The 22,134-nt window shown below is 43.3% G+C and overlaps 1 protein-coding gene across 1 annotated transcript in view; it reads right to left on the bottom strand.

The window, feature by feature from the left end:
- The window catches only part of RCOR1 (REST corepressor 1), an 81,795-nt gene that overhangs the window by 26,978 nt on the left and 32,683 nt on the right, over positions 1-22,134 (bottom strand). The window contains exon 3 of the mRNA XM_014871936.2: positions 14,182-14,265. Within this exon, the coding sequence (XP_014727422.1) occupies positions 14,182-14,265 (84 nt within the window). The remainder of the gene's footprint in view (positions 1-14,181; positions 14,266-22,134) is intronic.

Here is a 22,134-nt window from a genome sequence, read left to right as displayed (position 1 = left end):
AGCATAAAATACACCACCAAGCACTCTTCCTACCAGCATAACTTTTCCCTGAACAGGGTAGATAAGAGCATCCTCAACTCCCATCCAACTCATTTCTGAACGCTAGAAAGATATCTAAACACAGACCAGGCCAAAAATACTGTGACACTTGAATAGAGACAGTTGTGTGACACAGGAGATGCATTGCTCCTGTGAAGGCTCTTGTTGCTACTAGAAACCAGATGAGGGGAGGGACAGAGAAGAGAACCATAAACTGTATTTCTTCACCTACTTGGCTGCATTTCTTCTCTTACATGCATTTTAGCTGTGCTGGGGTGAGCAGGATTGCCCTGACTACCCCACACCCAAAATGGAGTGAGCACTGGCCCAAAAAGCCCCTTCTTACAGCCAGTCATGCTCAGGAAGGCAGGAGTAGGACAAAAGGCGGGGATATAAAGGGAACAGAGCCTCACATACACACTGTCAACAGCAAAGAGTGGCACAGATTGCTCAGATGCTGAAAAACATCTCCTGATTAAAAGATGACTGAAGGACCCTAGTTGTAGCACTAAGACAGCCGAAGAGATAAGGGAAATTGAAGGGAGTGGCAAAGGAAGCACAGAAAGATGCTTCCACCTCCCTGCCGTCCAGAGAGGGGAGTTTGATCAAAATCATGCCCTTAACCCCCTGAACTTTTTGTTCTTGTTCCCAGCCAGCTTTCTCATAAAGACTTGCCTTTTGCTAACCACCTCCCTGCAAAAAATTCCTCACAGAGGCAAAAGAAAGGGGACCCTCTTGGCTGACACAGGGAAGGAAGAACAAGAGCAAACAACTGCATTGCTGATTTTCAGTCCCACAAGCTTGAACAGTGAATTGAGATTTAAGACATGAGCATTTATTTCAGGAGGGCAGGAGAACTCTGAAAAGAGGGAAATGCCTGAAAATAATGACTTCCCTCATCACCACTTGATCACATTATGATCTCTCTGAGTGGGTCTTTCTGCAGAATTTCTCCCCCCCACCCAAACTGCTTCTCAATGACCCTACAAGGATCAGATTGTGTTCAGCAGACTCAGTGACCCCAAGGCAGGTTTGCAGCATGAGTGAGTGTGCTAAAGTCTATAGGAAGCAACAGGAATGCAGAGGTAGAGCTGTTGCTGCAACCTCAGCTCACCCCTATTACTAGGGTACTGCAGGAGCTCTGAACACTTTGCATATTACGTGATGCAATACCCTGACAGAACAGGGTGAAATGAGGACAAAAGCAGCATCCTTCGCAGCCTCAGTAATGTGCTTCACAGGGTTTGATCAATGCTGGAACCTGCAAGGAATTCTGGATGTTGCTATACATCCTTCCCTCCCCTCCATCTCCCTTGAGAACAGGAAAAAAAAAAGAAAATAAAAGAAAAAAAAAAAAAAAAAGAGAGAGTCAAGACCCAAAATAAATCAATATTATATAAAGAAAATAAAGACATGTAGACACACACGTGAAACTTTTCCAGATTCCAAAACACAATTATGACGGTACGCAAACAAGCGAGCACAGTTTTCGCCTCGCCTATAAAAACGAGCAGCTGCATTGCTGTCACGCTGCCCTGGCTGCATCGGTGGAACGCTCCTGCCACCTCGTGGTCCCAGCTCGGGAGAAGAGACTGCCAAAAGCACAGAGACTGCTCAATTGTCTCCCTAAAGTTAGTTAGCTGCAATTGGAAGCAGGGGAAGCAGGCAAAGATCCTGAACAAAATCACTTAAAAGAAACTAAACTCCACCTGATCTTGGAGGTCGTTCTAACCTTAATTATTCTGTGTTTCTATTCAAAAGGTTCTTATGCCTTGGAAAAGCTATTTCTTCTTCTTGGTAAGATGTGATGTAACAAGCAGGAGAAGAGCGGGAGAGAGAGCACAGGCTGTTCTGTGTCCTGTGCTGACCCACCTGGGCAGGCACAGAGCCTCCTTTAACACTGTTTCTAGGAACAGAGAGTGTTAGTTACACAGACACAAAGGCTACTTAAAAACCACTTCATGCAACTGAAGGCACAAGAGGATTTAGGCTTCAACTCCACTGCATCTGCAGCAGGTGAGGATAAAGTCTGGATTCAATTGCAAGGCAAAGGAAAACTTACCCCTTATCTGGAGAAGCTTACTTGAATAGGACCAAGGGAAAATATGCTGCAGCAGAGCATGGTGACTTGACTCATGGGATTGCACAGTATTTTATCAATCTCCCACACACTTACCCCCCTGCTGCTCAGATTTTACTTGTGTATCGTCTCTTGTCCACGTACCAAGGACCATAGGGTGCCACTGCATTAGAAGTCTCCTATGACAGCAGGATCAGACTAAGCACCCCTATCCTCCACCTACCTCTTTCCACTTGTGAGCACCTGCCTGGAATCCCAGGGAACCAGACTGGCAAACTGTCCCACTCAAAAACTTTCGCAGCACATCAGTTTCCTCACCCAAGAATGCAGTTAAAGGCACACAAGCACTGAGTGGTGGCTAAAGGTACAGAGATGCTCTGACCTCCTAGGAGGGGCAGTCCTGGACCATCCTGTCACCAGCTCTACCCACACAGGCTGCTCCCTTTTCCTGTACCAGCTCCGGAGCCACTCAAGGCACTGACCACTACCACAGCAGAAAACTATTAGTCGAAGTTTTATATGGTTGTGTACCATATAAAAATCCCTTTTGCTGGGAGGTCAAACAAGCCTGAGAAGAGATGAGCCCTCCTAGTTCCAGCAAGAAATGAGACTGGCTCAAGCCAAAAGTGCGACTCATTCCTTGCCCCAGCACAGCACAGCTGCAGGGATGAGCAGGCGGGTAGGAACAGGTCTACATAAACTTGCACTGGTGAGGAAAAGGTTGTTCATGGAACCACACCTAGAGCACAGAAACTGCAGCCTGAGAGAGAATAAGTCAAGGAATAAAATGGAGTGCCCCAATTCTAGGAGATTTATCTCTTTAAAAACCCTAATACCTACACCAAGAGTTTCCTTTGTCACACAAAGGCAATCAGTCCCCAGAGAGTGTACACTAATAAACTAAATAGAAACACCATATTTCCTACCTCCTTTTTTATTATTTTTAATATTGCTCTTTGCACGGCCTGCATCTAAGGACAAGTTCAAAGTTGAAACCTCAGTGATGGTTAAAGACACCACTCATATGCCTTTAGATTTTGCTACACCAGCTAGAAGGCTGTACTACAGACACTGGTGTACTGACAAACTGTCATAATTTTTGTGGCTTGCCAAAACTGTATTAAACTCTTTACCAGGAAAGGCCTTTAGTTAATATACATGTAACTTTTAAAGCCTTTACCAACATATGTTCCTTCCTGAAGTTGCACCCTCTGCTGACACCACCACACCATGAAAAGTCTCAACACACTGTGCATATACACGGGGCAGTGTGCTAATGAGGACTGCCATAAGGAAAGCCAGATGGCTGATGATTTCTACTGCTGCTGTTCTCCTTCAGAAAGGCCATGTGGATGCCCATGGTAAGGACATTCATGGAGGATCCTCTGGGAAGAAAGACAGCTTCTTATACATCCATCACATTCAACTTTCAGTCAGAAACTTGCTCTGCTGTAGCATAGTTTGCCACAGCAAATAACACCACTTATGGGGAGGGATGGCACAGGTTTAAATATCTACAGAGCCCTGGGCACCACAAACCCAGATGTTGCCAGATGTACTACAGAAAAGGATGAGAGAGATCTCACAGGGCAGAAACAAAGAGGAAATACTGTCTTTGGGACCTAGCAGAGAACAGAAAGCACCAAATGGGGTAACCATGGGACCTAAACTGTGACCATACAGAATCTGAGAATGGCTATCATTTAGCACTGCAAGTCTGATCCTAAATCAGACACAGACACTGGACTGTATTAAATGTAATTATCCGAGCAATTGATATTGGGTTTAAAGCCTAAGTGAGAACAGAAACTCAGCACATATTAGCTTTTGGCAGGGAGAAAACACTCATTCCCATGTATGACCTTCCAAGACAGAAAAGAAGTTACAGAGAGGATAAATGCACACAGCAAACACCTCAACAACAAAGGGAGTTTATGGCAGAATAGCTCTTAGCATTATTCAGCACAGTGCTCTCAATTCAGTCTGAGAAGCCCTAAAGCCAGATTTATTCTGCTGTCAAACCATGGCTTGAGTTCACCCTACTGGGACGTTACAGCCTTGGATTGTACACTTCAACTGCAGGCAGCAACACACCCAAGCAACTCAAGTAGCAACATTGTAAATACAGTTGTGACAAGAGGTAGATTATTAAAAAAATTAAAATTCATCATATTGTCCAGTGCACAGGATTCTAACTTGGGTTAGAAGAATCTGTCCTTTGCACATATTTTTGTATAGAAATTATCATGCTCATTCCTTGAGAATGCCTGATCCAGTGAATGCTTTCCAAAAGCCATATTTGCTAATTTGAAAAAAACCCAAAACAAACAAAAAACCAAGAACAACAACAACACACCAGTTTGACACACACTAATGACAGAATCAGTATAGGAGACCACAGAGTCAGGTTACCAACAATCCAATACAAGGCTTCAGTACCTTGCCTAGGAACGTTCTCAGCTCTTATCCATGTCATGCTTTATACATTGAAATTCTTGGTCTGTAAAACAGTCAGCAAGAATATCATAAAGCTTCATTGAGTAACCTGCTGCCAACCAGCTTCAGAAACCACCAAGGAACATCCAGACTGAAAACACTCTCAAGAGGGCGAAACCTTCCACAACGTCCATTTTCCCACCTCCAAGAGATTTTAAAAGCTCCTAAAAACCAGAACTATTATATTCTCTGTTATGTAGGAATGCAAACTAATGAAAGCCCTGTATGAGAGCCAGGCTTCCTAAACAGCATGTGTAACTCCACTTCCCCACAGCACAGGGTCTTTGTGCAGCATGAGGGCACACGCACAACGGGTATGCAAGAGCAGAATAGCCATCAGGTTAAATTACAACTCATTATTATTGCTACTGATAATAATGCCTGTGACAAGGAAGGAGAAGCCACGCTGACTCCCTTTATACTGGACACAAAAGAAAAAGAAATTATCAATTTGTCCCCTGGCTACCTCCTTAAGGGATGTCACTTGGGCAGAAAGGAAGTATCGGGTAAGCCAGCAGTCAGCAAGAGGAAGGAGACAATTCTGAGTCACACAGTTGCTGCCCTCAGCAGATGTGGATCACCCTACTACAGACAGGTCAGCCTTTGGGAGACACTAACACTCAGTGCATCCATTCTTGCACTTATCTTTTTCCTACAGGCTTAGAAGCAGAAGAGGTACAAAGATGTGTCTGACCTATCCAAGAAGCCCATGCAGAACGACAGCAAGGTTCCACAACCAGATCTTGGATAATATCATCCTTACAGTAACCTCTAAACCCAAGTAGTAGTGTTATGTTGACATATCTTAAGGTATTAAAATACCTGTCAAATTAAGTTGGTTTAGAAAAAAATCAAGTTACAGATTCATACAGCATATGCTGAAACTTGTATTCTATGCAGGCTCTCAGCCCTCAAGGCTGACCCTAAGACACTCTGTGGAAAAGCCTATCATAAACCAATGTTGCTAAATAGACCCGGGAATATCAGTGGTGGGTTATCATGGCTTTTAGCCAGGAGTTAGAAACCCAGTCCTTACTGAGAAGTTATTTTTATTATATATATATAAAACCAATAATCCTTGCAGTGCTAGAAAATTCACTACAAGCCTACCACAATTTGAACCTGCACAAGAAGCACATGAAGAGGGAAGTAACTTAATGTAGAGCGCAAAAGTAAAAGTACAGAAAAATTAAGTAGTAGGAGTGGAGTTCCTAATTAGAGCAAATAATGCAACAGCAAAGACAAAATGATGAGGGAAGCTCTGCACATGTCCTGGAGAAAGCCAAGCTGCTTTGCCTCCTGCACTAGCAGGTCTGTAAAGGTCAAACTTGGCAGCATATAAACTCATCATAGCAAGCTGTTATGGCTATGGCCTTCTCAAGCATTCCTCCATGGAGACATCTCCCACAAGTGCTCCTCCCTGCCTGCACAGCTTCCATCACATACCTATAAACACATACTTGCTGACTAACTCAAAGGAAAAAATTTTTCAAAAAAAGAACATAGAAAGTTACACTCAGTTCCCTGACTCTTCCTATTTTTTTGCTCACAGCTACCATAAGAGACCAGAACGAACAACCTTGTCCTCTGAAATGCCCCAAGCCTACCATTCCCAGCAAGACTGGAGCACACTCCGCCCGTCCCAGGGCTGGGCCAAGCAGCGTGAAGCAGCTGCAGCCTCCTAGTTCTCGTCACACTGGTCCTACAACTCTCACAGCGCCAACCAGGCTGGCTAAGGCTGCTCCCAAACGTATTGCAGATCAAGGCTCACTGCCAGGGTAACTCTCAGCACAGCTATCATCACTCCATTACATCCACGTCATCCTGTCTCTAAACTTCTCTTAGGAAAAAAGCTCTTCCGAGCGCCAGCACCGCTGCAATCCCGCAGTAGTAGCAGCCGGCATTTTCAAAGTGGGTCATCCTGACACGTTCAGAGAAGGCCTGGATCACACTGCAGTGAAAAGGAGGAACAAACAGGTGGCAGGAGAGAACAAGGCACATGAAGAAACTGGTGACTACCTCCCCTCTCCCAGCACAGCAGCAAAAATTCCTCCAGGATAGCACAGCTACCTTAGCTAAGACATCCCTTTCCTGGATACTCTCCCAACACATTCTCTTCTTCAGGCATCTTTTTTTGTTTGTGGGCTTTGGGGGGGAAAAAAAGCCAAACCAAACAACAAAACAGAACACAACAGCACAATCCAGTGTACCTTTGTTACAATCCATCCAAATATACACTCTAGTTCTCTCAAACTAAATTGCTTTCCTGACTCCACTACTGTGAAAGGGTTAAAAATTCATCTTAATTTAAATATGCATTCAGGATCCAGAAATATCAACCTGCAGCAATTATGATGAAAGAACTGCTCTGAGATTTCCACAGCGCTGCAACAGCAACTAGCACAGCAGATGACAAACAAAGGAGAAACTGCAGCTAAGTTTGAGGCAACTCAGCTATTTCAGGGATACACCCATAGGCTCTGAATGCCGGTTATCTTCTTGTTGCTATTCATAATATTGCTACTATGTGCATCAAAAGTTGCCTTAGTTAAAATGAAAAATTGCATTCCTTCACCTTCCTCTTTTTGAGCATTTTCTGAAGTGCAGCGACTGCAGCAGCAGGGAAAAGTAGCCATGACCATTATTTCAAGCAGAATATTAAATTGAATGATTCTTTCATTTTTTAATTCATGGAGATGCACTCTTCAGCTACTGTATTTACATCCAAGCTTCACAGCTGCCAGGTTCATTGCATAATATGAAATTTGGATTAGGGATAAACATAAATACAATTCTGCTTTTACATTAATCCTTTTTACTGTCACTGGGAGGGACAACAAACTGATATTTCTAGGTAAGAAGCACACACAAACAGCACAAACCTAAGTTTGGATTTTTTTGCTATCCTCACTTGAGCAAAAAAAGGTCAGCATGTACCTTCAGGAGACAATCACAACTCCTGAAGTCCATCCCTTAGAGACCCAGCAGCACTTTTTTCAGTACTCATACTTTTACTACTACCAAAAAAAAAAAAAAAAAAGGAAACCAACATAACCAACATCTCAACAAGTAAAACCTTGGACACAAACGAGCAGAAAAATCCCAAACAGGAGAAGCACAATATCTTCCTTCATAACCTCACACAGCACTCAGCCAACCACAAAAAACCTCCAAGTATAAGCTCAGCTAAACGTTCAACAATAATTTTTTCTCTCTGGTAGCAAAGCCTAAGCAGCTCCTACTCTCCCATGCCTGGCCAACGTGGCTGCACTTTTATTGAGCATCAACACAACCTTTTGTGGAGTCACAAACCAGGTCACTGTAAGAGGATGGAGGGGAGAGTGGATTCAAAACAGAACAATAATTCCAACTGTTTCAAGGACCCTGTTTAGGGCATGACGGAGAGGAGGGACTTAAAAAGAGCTTTTCTGACACATACAAGACTATATCCTCTGCCTCACTGCTGCTGCCTGAGGAAGGGTGCCTGTGTGCTGGAGAGGATGTGGTCTCAAATATCTCTGAAGCAATATTCCCTTCAATTTTAAATACATCTTGTAAATAGGGGCTTTATTTTCTAACAGGGAGATTTTAAGATCAGCGCTTTCCCCAGTCTATACTCTTCCTTGGTGGTTTTCTGCTCATATTTATTTATTGCTAGGGCACTCTACACTCCATGGAAAATGAGAGCTAATGATGATAGTGACAGAATCATTTGTTCACAGAATGCACAGGACAAAACAAGTAAGCCAAGGGGGAAAGGCTATGTCCAAAGAGAAGCTCTTCTTAAAAGAGCTATGGCTCAAATACACACCGAAAACAGAGACCAGCCACACAAATCATGATCAGACATATGCAGTAAACCTTAGAAGACATTTTCATGTTCTTTATTCTGATAGTCACTTTGAATTAGAGAATAGATTTCCAAGCTTGCTCAACATTCTCTTTAGAAGAAAAACTAAAGAGTAATCCAGAGTCCATTTTATGCAAAGATTAACCCTTGAACTGAAGCTGGAGGCAGAATTCTGGCCACTTAAACATGCAGCTTGCCCTTAGAAATTTTGGCATTCACCATCACAACAGAGAAGAGCTACCAAAACTCACTTGCATCTTAAGAAGGACCAGGGTATACTTAAAAATGTGGTTGGGACATGGGTTTTTTGAAATCCTGAATACCAACTCATAACTTCTTAGGGTGGAGCACCACACACTCCCAGCCTGTTACCCAGCCTGTGGCACAGTTAACTAAACCTTGCCCATCCAAACACCACAGGGTTAATATCTTTAGTAACCATAGCAACCAGCACTTCTTCCTCCATCAGAGCCTCAGCTGGCACATTACTGCCTTCCCAGCATCAGGTTTTGCAGCACATTTAGGGACTGCTCCCATTCCCCCCAGCCACACAGGGTGTGATCAGGCAAATTAGGAGGATGTTGGAGCACTCAGCTGTTTCACCTAATCCTGGCATTTCTCTGTCCCCATGTCCCCAGGGTCTTTCTATTTCCCCTCCACAGAAGGAAGAAGGATGCCCGAATTCCCCCCTTGTGCACCAAGGAAGGCATAATGTAAAGCAGGGAGCCCGCTGCAGCCTCAAAAGAGGAGATGCCACAGGATAACCTAGGAAGGGACTGGTCAATGTTGGCAATGCCAATCAGCATCAGGTCACTGAACAGAAGCAGCATTGCAAGACCAGAAGATCCAGTTGCCAACCATGATCCAGTGTCCCGTAGGTATTAGGAACAGTGTTTGCCTGCTCAGTGACATACCATAAACGTAAATCCACTAGAGATATCCACCAAGATATCAGTGAGAAAACAAAACTCCCATCTAGCAACACACATATTGTGTCAAGAAGAGAGATGAAAAATTACTTTCAAAGCAGAGCTTATCACTAGCAAAACAATACATCTTTCCTTCTTGTAGTTCACCTCTGAACTGCAGGTGCATAAAAGCAATAATCACATCCTACCCTCTCGCCTGGTGTCCATGCCTCACTCCTGGGCAGCTGCTGCATGCCAACACTTGCTCATTTCTAAACCAACCCAAAGTCATTTTTTTGGTTCCACTCACTGGTGCACTTGGCACAGAGAGAGACACTGCTGTTTTATTAATAGCTTCATGCTGGCCCAGCTCGATCCTGTGCAGGGTTTCCACAGCATCGTTACAATGCATTTTTCATTTCCCCCTCCTCCTTCACCACGTGCCACTCCAAGAGAGCAGATGCCTGTCTTCCACCTAGCTGTTCCTGCTCCTCAATGTCACCTTGCTCAAGGCATCATTCTTCCTCCTGTGTCCTTCCCCACCCACTGTGACAGAGTCCCAGCATAGCCAGAACAGCTGCCCTCCATGGCACCAAGTCCACAGAACCTCTCAGGAGTCTCACTTCGAGAGCAAGCTCTTTGTGAGAGGTGTGACCCAACCACAGCACAGGGCATTTGGAGCAGAACTAGAAGGAGAGCAGAGTTCTTTTAAGTCCAAATGTTCAGTTGCTGCATAGTGACATTTCTTTCCTCTTCAAAAGAGACAGGACAAACTTCTAGTTTTGGGCTAACTTCACGACTACTATGGTGGCACTGCTAGGTAAGTGACCTCTCAAAGGCAGAAGTCTGGCAGTAGGTATGGACCATGCTGGCAGCATTCAACTTTGGTATTAATATAGGCAAGGCAGTAAGTGGTTTAATGGTTAAAGGATTAATGGTTAACAAGGCAGAGGATAAAAAAAATCAGCAGTGTTCCAACACATACTTTTGCTTTCATCTTTTCTATTACGTCCATCACTTCATGACATCCAGGTAAAAGGTTTCTCCAGTGTGATTAAAACATTTCTTCAGCACACAGGGTGCATGGGGCCCAAACAAGCTTTTAACTAATTGTGTGAACCTGGAGCATCAGATATGCAGATATCCACCAGGCCTTGGCTGACACACTGGTCTTTCTGGGATTCATTTCAGCAGCTTACAGGAGACCCTCCCACAACCTCCAACAGTTTGGCCAGTCCTCTGCCAAACCCATCAGATGCACTGCTCTGAGCATCGTCACAGATCTGCTCAGTGTTTTTTTAGCACAGATTCTCTGTTAACAAGGGTGGGTTGCGCAAGTTCCACTGATTGCACAGAACTCTCCTGCTCACGAGAGCTACAGTTCACTCTGAGAAAGAGCTAACATGTGCTGCTTCCATTTTCATGCTGAGTTCCAGCCACAGGAACAGAAAAGAGTTCTGTGACTTACAGGCACAGTATGGATTCAAGGCTTTAGAGTACAAACAAAAGTAATCACAGGCACCAATGCTCTGCTGACTGGAAGGATTTGTTCACCCACACTTCCACCTAAAGAGCAGTATTGAAATGGATGTTCTAGCTAGGACTCACCAATGTACAGCCCAAGGGGCTACACCAACTCCTGGAGACCACAGCTCCTTCCACTTGCAATTTCACATTGCCAATGAATGATCTCTCCCACCAAGGATAATATATCACAAAACTCCATGGTTTAAAAAGGCATAAAGAAATACAAGAATCCATCACTACCCTGGATAACTCCCAGTAGTCAACCTCCAAAAAAAACCTCCACACACTTGGACATTTCATTTCAGTCTGTGTGGGCTTATTTTGCAGCCATCTATTTGTATTATGTGTGTCTCTTATTATGTTAAAACTTCTCTTTGAGAGAATAATTGACAATAGTCCCCTTTCAGTCTCTTTTCAGTAAGCTAAACAGATGGAGTTTGCTTCAGCTTCTGTTTCCAAATTATTTCAGCAGCTCCTGTCTCCATCCTTTTCCCAGTTTTTAAACACTAAAGCCAAGGTTCATTCCCCTGAATGCTGCCGGGTGGAGAGGCAGCAAACTGTTCCAGTGACTACCTCACTCTTTACACCCACATCATCTTCTGGGTCAAGCAGGACACTGGGAAGCTTTGCTGAATTACCTGGCCACTGTTTCCCCAAGATTGCTCTCTAAGCTATTTCTTTCCAAACATCAGGCTTGATGTAGAAAGCCACGGATTTCAGTACTGAGATTCATAACCCTGCAGTTGGGTCATTAAGAGCCCACTGCATTGGCAGCAGTCCAAGTACAGAAAAGACCCAAAGCACTCTACAAGACTGTCAGTAGCATTAATTTTATTTACCATCCTGTCAGTCCACAACTCATCCACAATTCCATATCAATTCCCACATCACTGATGGAAATGCTGATCATCATCAGTCCTCTCACACATCCCCATGGACATCATTTAATTAGGATTCACTATCAACGATGACAAGACTTGTCAGTGAACCTGAGAGTCGCTGGAGAGACTTCCTGTCCCCTGATGTTCTTTCACCATAAACCATAAAGCAGATTAGGGAACTCTGCTTGTGATGCACTTAGTAAGTGCACTACAGCCATTGCAGAACACTGGTGTTTTGGAGGAAGTTCCCATCTTTTGCAAGGAAGGAGGACGGACTCAGGCTCTCATGTAATCAGTGCCTACCTAACAGCTCCCTTGAATACATTAGAGCAATAAACTTATTTCTATCAATCAATCAATCAATCCATTTTTAGTTTCAAAAAAACAAAAGCTCCTACCTTCAGCAGCATTTGTTTTTCACAGTTGATTTTTAAGAAATGTCAGAGACAGGAATACCTGATTCCTTTAAAAAGGATCAGCTCAGACTGACACAAAACAAAGCTATGACCAACCAGCCCCCACCTATACTCTCATTCCCTGCACAGCTGCCCTCTTTCCCATCTGCCATCCCCAAGTTCCCCTCAGCCACCTCTCACAATGCTCCTTCGGATTTTTACTACTATTAGACACCTAATTTCTTAACTCCATCCTTCTCTATCAAAGAGGCACCTGGGAGGTATTTTTTGTGCCATGTATGGTGCAACAACCTCATACACTTCACTTCCCCAAATTCCAAATGAATTTTACTCTTTTTCTGCTGTACCTCTTTTGGAAGGTGAACTCACTAGTGAGTCTCATACCCTTACTAAAATGCTCAATATTTTGAGAAACCCATTCTAGCCCTCCTCTTACATTCACATTGTTTTCCCCAACTTTTTTACCGTACTAATAGACAATTGTCACCTAGTTTTTATTTAACAATACCACTTTTTTAATTACTTAAGTTCATGACATCTTCTCAGCAGATATTATATCCTCTTTATGCTCTATGAGTGTATTTTTGTGACAATTACCACAGAATACTCAGTTAAGGATTATTTTACTCAATTCCACATATCTTCCCTCCTTTTCCTCCTCCATTCTGTCTTCCCTCTTTAAGAAACCAGCTTCCTATCAGGCAGGAGTTAAAGGTTCCAAAGCTGATTTGAGATTCAAAAGACATTCAGACTTGAGAGGCAGCTACATGAATCCTATGCCACGGAAAACCCATGAACAGTCACTCCTTTGGGTGGCTGCAACTATTTCTTGCTGTTATACCTTTTAAGAGGTTTCTAGCTGTAAATAACTGTCAAATACATTCCTCTCCTCATCAGTCTTATTTATTTCAGCATCCAATAGCCAGCAGGGAGCAGACAAGGAGAGAAGGCAAACATGATCCTTGCAAAGCCCTTTTTATCTGCAGATCAGTACCATCATCCTTCTGTAATTTAAGGGGCAACGTGTTCAGTGGAACAAATGCCCCAGGGCAGAGCACAGGCCTTTCATGACAGAGCCAGTTGGTGCACAATCTCTGCTGCCTTAATTTGCAAATGCCACTACATCTTTACATGTGCCTTATGATGCATCCCAGGTCTAGGGGAAAATCAGGTATTCACTTAATAGTGCCACCACAAAAACTGCAGAGGAATAGGAATGCACAATTCTTATTCTTGGCCCCAGAATCAGAAAGAAAGAAAGAAAGAAAAAAACAACAAAAAAAACCCCAAGGTATAAGCACAAAATTAAAATTAGCCCTTTTCAGCACCCTCCCCCAAAAGCGCTTAGGTTTAGTTACTGCATTCAAACAGCAGCCCTTTAATCAAGGAGTCCTACTTATTCATGAGGAGAACTGTAGCTAGACAAGCCTTTCAAACACTAGTTCTGCCATCTGGCAGCAGCACTGAGACTTGTTCCCAGACACACACAGAGCGCTGTTAATTGCCCTCACGTGGAATTGCAAGGCACTGCAATTGTTCTGGCATTTAAAGTCTCCATGGACTCCAGATGTGGATTTATCTTTGTGGAGGAAAAGGTACTACTAATTATCAAATATTTTCCGGACCTCCCCACCCCCCAACACTTTTCATTTTGCTCTCCCCAGTTATTTTTGTTGTCTTCTACAGCATCAACAGCAAAAAAGCTGATTGTGTAGCTCTGCAGATGAGTACGTTAAAGAATTCATACCACAGAATAATGTTTGCCACATTTCTCTTGCTTTCCCTGCCCCCGTGGATTTGACACTGAGCAGCTGCCCAGTGGAGAACAGAGATCATCTGGGGATTGCTTTGTAGGCTGTTCTTTTTTCAAATTAATTTCAATTCATAATGGAAAGGTCATAGATATAACCTCTCTACCAAAAGTGGCAACTTTGTATTTTTGAAGTGAGGAAAGAAGGGAATAAAAGTAGTTGAAGAGACTTACATTTTGCTTCAGACAGATTCTGGTTAGGTGACCAGACCAGCATGCCGAGATTCTCTCTCTCCTGACTTCGCCTTGCAAGTTTGGCTTAAGAGAAAACAGATACAAACCAAGTTACAGAGAAAGTAATTTCAGATGCAAAATGGATACAAAAGCAACTTATCACACATCTGCAACTTTTAATCAAGATATAAAACCCATCTACAGAGTTAAAAAATCCCATCTTCCCATTCAGACCTGAGGCTTTTCCTTGTTTCTTCAATGCATCACCCTCTATATAACATGACAGATACCGCACACTCTCATGCAGTACACTACACAGCATACGTTAGATCTAAATTAAAAGTTAATTAATGTTTCTCTTCCAGCACACTTGATTATTTTTCTTCCAGCCATCATTAAATGAAAAAGGGAGGAGCTAGGCTCAGGCAGCAGGCTCCAAGCCCCGGACATCATGAGACTGCAGTGTGCAGACAGATTAACCCTTCAGGGTAGCCACATGCATAAAACCTCCCACATTACATTTGTGAGCACCTCCTGCACCATCCCAGCAGCCCTGCTCTGCCTCCATCCCCCATACAATCAGGAATGCCCACCCAAGTGACACTGGGTCCCTCAGGTCACAATCAGGTCTCAGTCTCAATTGCTCCAGAGAAATCCAAATGCGTTCACACCCACACCGAGACACGAACCCAACACTCAGACAACAAATCTTTTTTTAACCAGCTTAACACCTGGCTGGCAGGAGAGCTCTGAAAGTCTCAACTCAAGATCCACAGCTGCACATAGGTCCTAAAAGCAACTTCAAACTAAGGTATGTTTCAAGAGCAAGCTCTTGTCAATTCTGATGATGTTTGGTCAAAAGCAGTCAGAAGAGAAGGAGGAAGAAGAGGACAAGAAGAGAAAAAAAGAAACTCCCTCGTTTGAGTCAGCACACACACACAGCCAGCCCAACCACCCGCCCTGGCAGAGAGAAACTTGCAAATCTTGTTATGAATGAGTACCTACAGTACTATTTCCACTACAAAATGCCACATAACGCTCAAGTTTTATGCAATATTTCAACATGATACTATTTTCTCTGTGTTGTGCAATTAGACCTATAACCACCACTTCATGATGCATTAAAACAGGTCAGAAAAGATCCAGTAACACAAAACTACACTACAGTACTATGAACACTCATGGTTTCACCACTGCTTTTAACCTGAAATCTGCTCAGCTAAGAACAGTCAGGGTTTAGATGCCAAAAATACTTTAACATTAAATTTAAAGCACAGATAGCATGTATTAAAAATAACCACCTGTCAGCAACATATTTACACTGAACTAGCAGGTTTTTTCATTATAGACACCATTATTATCTTTCACTCGGGTTTTTGGGAAGGTTTCACATTTTAGGGAGGTTAGCAACTGCACATATAGGTATTTTACACACTCTGCATTACTTTGTACACTAGGTAAAAAAAAAAAAAAAAAAAAAAAAAGGAGTGAGAAGAGACATCCTCTGATGGCAAGAGATGGGAGGTGAAGACCAGATACAGAACACAAATAATGTCTAAAATTAAAATTACAAATCCTGAAACATTTGTTACCTTCTTCCTCATTTCAAGTCTAGGCTGGAATGCAGAAGAAGGAGTCAACCCTAAGGCTCACCTTTAAGAAATTTTTCTCTTCACTCTCCTTATCCAGGATGGCCTGTTCTACTAAAGTCTAACATGGGGTTCAAAGAACAGAAAAGTAAAAAGCCTCTCTCCTCAGTTTAACCTATACTGAAAAACACATTCCTATCCCATAAAAATACTCACATAGAAATCATCAGTCAGGGCTCCATGAATTTAAACACTTCCACCCAAATCCCAACACATCCGCAGCACCCACTGCAGCTCAGGAGCCGGATGCCCAAACACTGCCAAGTGAGCTGTAACACCAGGCAATGGCAGCCTGCCTTCAGCACAGTCTCACTCGCTGAGCTGGCAAAACTGACCTAAATCAGGAAAAGGAAAAAGTTTTCTTCCAGTTTAGCAGTCTGAACCTCCTCTGCTCTGGGACACATCAGGTACACATCCCAGCCCAGCTGCCCCTGTGAGGAGCAGCTCACCCACAGTAAGATGGGTGACATGTCACTTCCCATGGTTAGAACCCCAAGGTAGGCTTTGGGGCATTGCAGAAGGAGCCCCACAGCCCTCCCAGGCTGTGACTGAGCCAGCCCTAGGAGGTGATAACCAGTGCAGGAAGGTACTGCAGGACCTCATGGCACACAGAAGCAAGGTGGCAAAACGTGTTACTTATGCTCCATTCCAGGACCACAACAGGTACCCAGGAACCCCCTCTGCCAAGGAAATGCCTTGGTTAGGAGCTACCTCCTGCTAGCCACACATTCCTTCCCTAGCATCATACACAGAGGTGCCTGCAGATGCTGGGCATCATGCCACCCTCAGGGCTCCCTTCTGCCCAGTTCCCACAGCCCAGTGTCTTCCTCCCTCCAGCCCCTATCAACCAGCTCACTTGGGCTCCTGAGTGGATGTGAAGCAGCACCTCCAGTGTTCCCACAACTTATCCTCTGCTCCACCTCTCCACCCAAGCCCACATCTATTCACCCTCAGCCTCATTCCTCGACAGCTGTAGAGGCCAGTCCAAGGCGCACAGCAGGGTTATGCTGAAACTCATGCTTTTCTGCAAAGGGCAGATGCACCTAAAGGCCAAACACACACAGAAAGATGAGAGTAGGGTGTTCCTCAAACATCCATAATGGCTGATGCTCCCTCCCCACATTCCAAGATGCTTGCCAGATCCTTCACCTTCCAGCACCACATCCTCCTCAGCACCCCTTCTGAAGCCCACAGCTCCACACTTACTGTCCCTCACATGTAAGGCAGACACGACAGGCATTCTTCCAAGTACAGTGCTGACCCTACCATAAATATACAGAGCCTAAATACACTTACTGCATGATGTACCAGCGAAAAGCTTAAGAGCTTGCTCAGAATTTGGAAGCACATTGAAATGAAATGACTGCTTCAGAGCAACAACCACGAGAGCAGAAGAGGGGCCTCAGAGCAGAGTGGCTGTTACATTCCTTTACAGCACCATTCCAAGCACAGCTGCAACGCTCACCAACACTGTCCCATGCTTCTGAACAAGGAATTCCAGGATGAATTCTGACACTCTGCACTTCAGTGATAAAGCTATAAAGATAATTCAATTTAATCTGTTGCATATTTCATGCAAAAATAGCCACATAAGAAGGGCAAGGGTTACTCTTTTTTTTTAGGAGAACAGATCAATTTAGAATCAATGAGGTTTGCTTGTTTAAGCAACTGCAGTTAAACCAGTGCAACCTGTGTTTAGAGAAGCTGTATACTGGCAGACAAGAAGATCTGACATTTCAGGTAATCCTGCACTTTCATCTAGCTACCCACCAGATATTTGTAAAATCTCTGCCACAGCCATTAGCTCCGTATCACAGTTGTTGTGGGAGCAAACACTCTGTAATCACTTTCCCACTGTTAGCTTTCCCATTTGTCTCAAGTCTGTCAGGAATCATGGTTGCTTCCTCCAAGAGGAAGACTTTCTATTGCAAGCAGCACCCCCTAAATTTTGTTCCACTATCAGAATTCACAGGGAATGCAAACGTCCATTGCCTTTACCCAGGTAGAGAACTGCAGCCCCAACCAGACACAGTACCACGTTGCTTTTCCCACAGCACTTACCATATCTCTCTTTTCTTATCACTAGAACAAACCCCTATTCCACAGACTATACACTAAAACTCAGGAGAGGACCAATCCAGCTTAAAATTCACTTTGAGAGGAAAATGTTATTTTTCAAGTTTGTTCTATTTTACAGATGTGGTTTACTGCACAAACCCAAAAAGTTCTACTGTGCAAGGGAGGAGATGAAGCAGGGCAGAACACATACATATCAATATTATTCTAAAATGTTGTGAGGGCTTTTGAGGTTTTTTCCCCTTCTAGAGCTGTAAGGACACATGTCAAAATCAGTGTACATACATCAAGTCCCCCCTACAGGTCAGACAGTACCTTCCCTGTCCTGACCCCTCCCCAGTTTCAAGTTAGCCATGGACTAACTGGCATCAGAAGGAAATACAAAGGTTCAACAGCACCACTGCAAAAGAGAGAGCACTGCTTCCCCTTCCACTATCTACCTGACAAACCAAAGCAAGGGATCTACCTGAGCTTTAAAAAAAAATAAAAGTAATCCAACTAAAAAGCTGTTAGCTTAAACTCAATACCAGTTTCTGGTTTTCTACCACATATATTTAGAGACAAGGAAGAAGACTAAGGAAGCAGGGACAGCCAGGACAGCTTCCTCAAGCACAGCACCAGTTCAAACTGTCTTAAGGACCATGGGTGGAATGGAAACCATAGGCACAGGGCATGCAGGAAGGCAAAACACTGCTGTAAGCAGGAGCCCAGCACTGTGCAGCTCCAGCCTGACACATCACGTTTTATTTTTCTTCTCCAAGTTAGAGAAGAAACATGCCAGAATAAACTCACTGGGAGCAGAGGCTTCTCAAAGAGCCACCAATCACTCCATCATCTGTTATTTTGCTTCTGTGCAAGGCAGCACTGCCAGCTCCCACTTGAGTTCCTGCACTTGAGGGACCTGCTCCGTCTCACAGCTCTCTCCAAGGATGCTGCATGATCCAGCCACAGCTGTGAGCCATTCAGGAGCTTTACATTTCCTTTTGACACCTGTACTGACCCCTTGGAGAAATTATACTCACCTCCTGCAGATGTCAAGACACATTTTGCTCCCAGTTGCATCCTGCCCAAGTCAAAGTGAGGCTTGGGAAGGATGCCTCCAGCATTTTTCCTTCTCCATAATCCTCTCAGTAGTCTCTGATGTTTTTGCTGTTTGCACAAGGCATTTCAGAGCTATTGAAACCCTCTGGATTTCAAAGCAAAGCACACTAACACATGATTATGTGAGAGCACTGCAACACACACCATGAAGAGTGGGACCCTGCTCTAGTCAGCAGCTTCTGTTATTTAAGAATCAGCAAAAAGTAACTCAGAAGAGTAGGACCACAGTAGGTGCTTGATTCAAACACACACTTCTGTACCTTCTCTGGAAAGCAAACAAGAGCCTTAAACCAAAGTGTAAAAGCACTTGCCATAAAACTACAGTGAATTCTTCAGGTATTGATCTTTTGCAAAACAATATATTCCAGAATATATTTCCAGATCGGAACAACATCTTTCATGAAGTTAATAAAGTTTATACAACAACTGAAATATCCAGGATACAGGATGGCAAGATTCCCACCTAGAAAAACTACTGCTTTACAAACAGCACTTACTGATCCCCCCCAACTGGTACTAACTGATTTTTAAATCATACATTGCAGATTTGAAAACAAAGTGTAAGAAATAGCTCTTCCTTTTAATATGCCACACTGAGCATTATATATAAAACATGCATTGTATAATATCCAAAGGTGAATAGAAGCTTTTATTGTTTGGAAGAGCTGGAGCTGCCATATAATAACTTAGCTGCTGAATGCTTCTTAAAGCAGTTTTGGATCAAGTCTAATGTACTTACTTCTAGCAAAGTGAGATTAAACAAGTGCTTCCATTCCCAACACTGCATTTTCTTTATCAATGCAGCATTTAAATTTATTACATAGTGTAAAATCCCTTGTTTACAGTATCATGATGGCTGTTCAACAAAATAAGACAAGGGAGGCACAGGCTCCTATATTACAAAAAACTTCTCTTATGGGTTCATTGGTATTACTCAGGCTCACAGTGTAATTGTAAACGCACAGCTGTGGTACAATAGCACAATACCTATGTGACACAGGAGAATTCAAACAAAATTCAGAGTCAAAAGGAAAGCTTTTTCCACCTTCCTCCCCCAGTATTGGCACTGATGTCCCAAGCAGCAACTCAAAGACATTTGAAGAATTTGCTGCTCATCTCCACTTCCTTCTGCATGTGACTTTTCCCTGAGTCAGCAGATAATGCTTGTGATCCCCTTTCATTCGTGTTTTCCAAGGACTGCCTAGTCATAGCAGCTGGTACCTCATAGAAATACCATCATTGTACACACTATAGCAGCATTAAATGAAACAGAACTGGAATCCTGCAAACTGAGAAACATTTTTAATTAAAAAGCTATAAATGAAGCAGCAGTTAGCTCTTCCTATACATGACTACACCCGGCTCGCACTATAATCTATATGCAAATAAAGTTCTGAGGGCATTTTTGTATCTGCCTTGGGAAACAAAAGCAACTATTTGGGTTTCTATACAGAGCAGTAGGACTGGAAACATGGAGTGAAGGACCTTATTGCCTCAAAATGACTGTAGGTGCTGTGCTACAAAACCCCACAGTACCACACGTTACAACTGTGTGCAAAATATTGCTTTAAAAATTACCCAGTTAAAGATTAATCAACCAGCAATGATTACAAAGGTCACTTTGCAGTGATAAAAATTATTACCATTAGAAGAACTGAAAGAGAAAATGAGAAAAAGCATAGATAGCAATAATTGCCTTTTCTCTAAAGTAACCCATCCTAAGTTTGAACTTTGCATATTTGTATTATTATTTTTAAACCTTTCAAGAATACATCTGATCCAAGATGCCTTTCCAGTTTAAGAGCCAGCAGTAAGGCAAAAGCTGTGGCCTACATTCTGCCCACAGCCCAGGCCAGACCGAACAATAAAGCCAGAACAGATGTTGAGGCCTCGCCTTGTATATTTTTTTCTTGAATAATAGGAGTCCGTTCATTCTCTCCTGCAAGCAGGTGGCACCAATGTGCAGCCATAGATGAGGTCTGAATAACTATACAAGCAAACAGCCTTTCAATATACATTTTAAGTATATAAAATTTTCTATACTCATACAATTCCAACCGGAGCTCTTCAGCGAGTTCTGCACATATAAGCCCTGCAATCCATACACAAGCAGGAAGCACATTACCCCATCAGGAACATGAATTTACTCCTGCACATGCTTAGCATTGAGCAGCACACCTCTGCTAATCACAACGAGCCTTTGTCTAGACATAGCTGGGGTTTTGTACTATAATGTGAAAGGGCTGGGGTTTGTTCAAAGAGAGTTAAGTATAAAATTAAGAGGAGAGAGAAAATGCACATTTGATCAAGATTTTATCAGAAATCTCTTGCAAGCCTTTTTACAACACCATCCACGTTTGTTTTTTGTTTTTTTTTTTAAGGAGGACAGCTGCTAAATACACCATAGCAATCCTGAATGCACAGCCAGAAAGCAGCAACCAGAACAAAGCCAAAGCCTGTAGCACACGTGTCACACTGGACCACTGAGGCTCACCTGCCCTCCCAAGCACACTTCTCCCTGCTGCACGTCCGAGGGAGCATCCCCCGCCTCCCCACTCTACAGTTCAGTGTCTGAGCAGCTCCAAAGCTCCATCAGGACTAGAATGGGACTGGAATCATCCCACCCCACCAGTCAGAACCAACAAAAGTAAGCACCATACATGGGGCCTCACAGGCCTCATACACCCTATGGCTAGCAGCTCAAAACCCACAGCTGCCACACAGACCCGTATCTGCCAGTAACCTTGGGGATTACTGCATGCTCACAACCATACAAAAAAAAAAATACCAATGAAGCACCTCCACAGAGCCACACAGTGAACTATTTAAGTTTCCTAAAAACAGGTAAATGTATGCACACAATCAGATCTGAAAACCAAGCTACAATAAGCAAACTACTCCTGATTTCTGTTCTCCTTGAACCCAACAAGACGACACTTCTTTCCTCACTTCCTTTTTTCCCTGCCAGTTTCACTAAGGTGACCAAAAAGTTACACAGAAATGCCTACATGCACACAAGTTAAGATCCACGTATAGAATTTAATATAGGGAAAAGGAACAACAATAGCACAGCAGTTTCTTCAAGTGCTAGGTCCTGTGCTGCTGACAAACATCTAGACACTGCTAA

This window comes from Sturnus vulgaris, chromosome 6 (genome assembly GCF_052056855.1).
Source record: "Sturnus vulgaris isolate bStuVul1 chromosome 6, bStuVul1.hap1, whole genome shotgun sequence".
Classification (NCBI taxonomy): Eukaryota; Metazoa; Chordata; class Aves; order Passeriformes; family Sturnidae; genus Sturnus; species Sturnus vulgaris.
The sequence above is the reverse complement of the archived record's forward strand: the minus strand, read 5'-3'. Positions and strand labels throughout refer to the sequence as shown.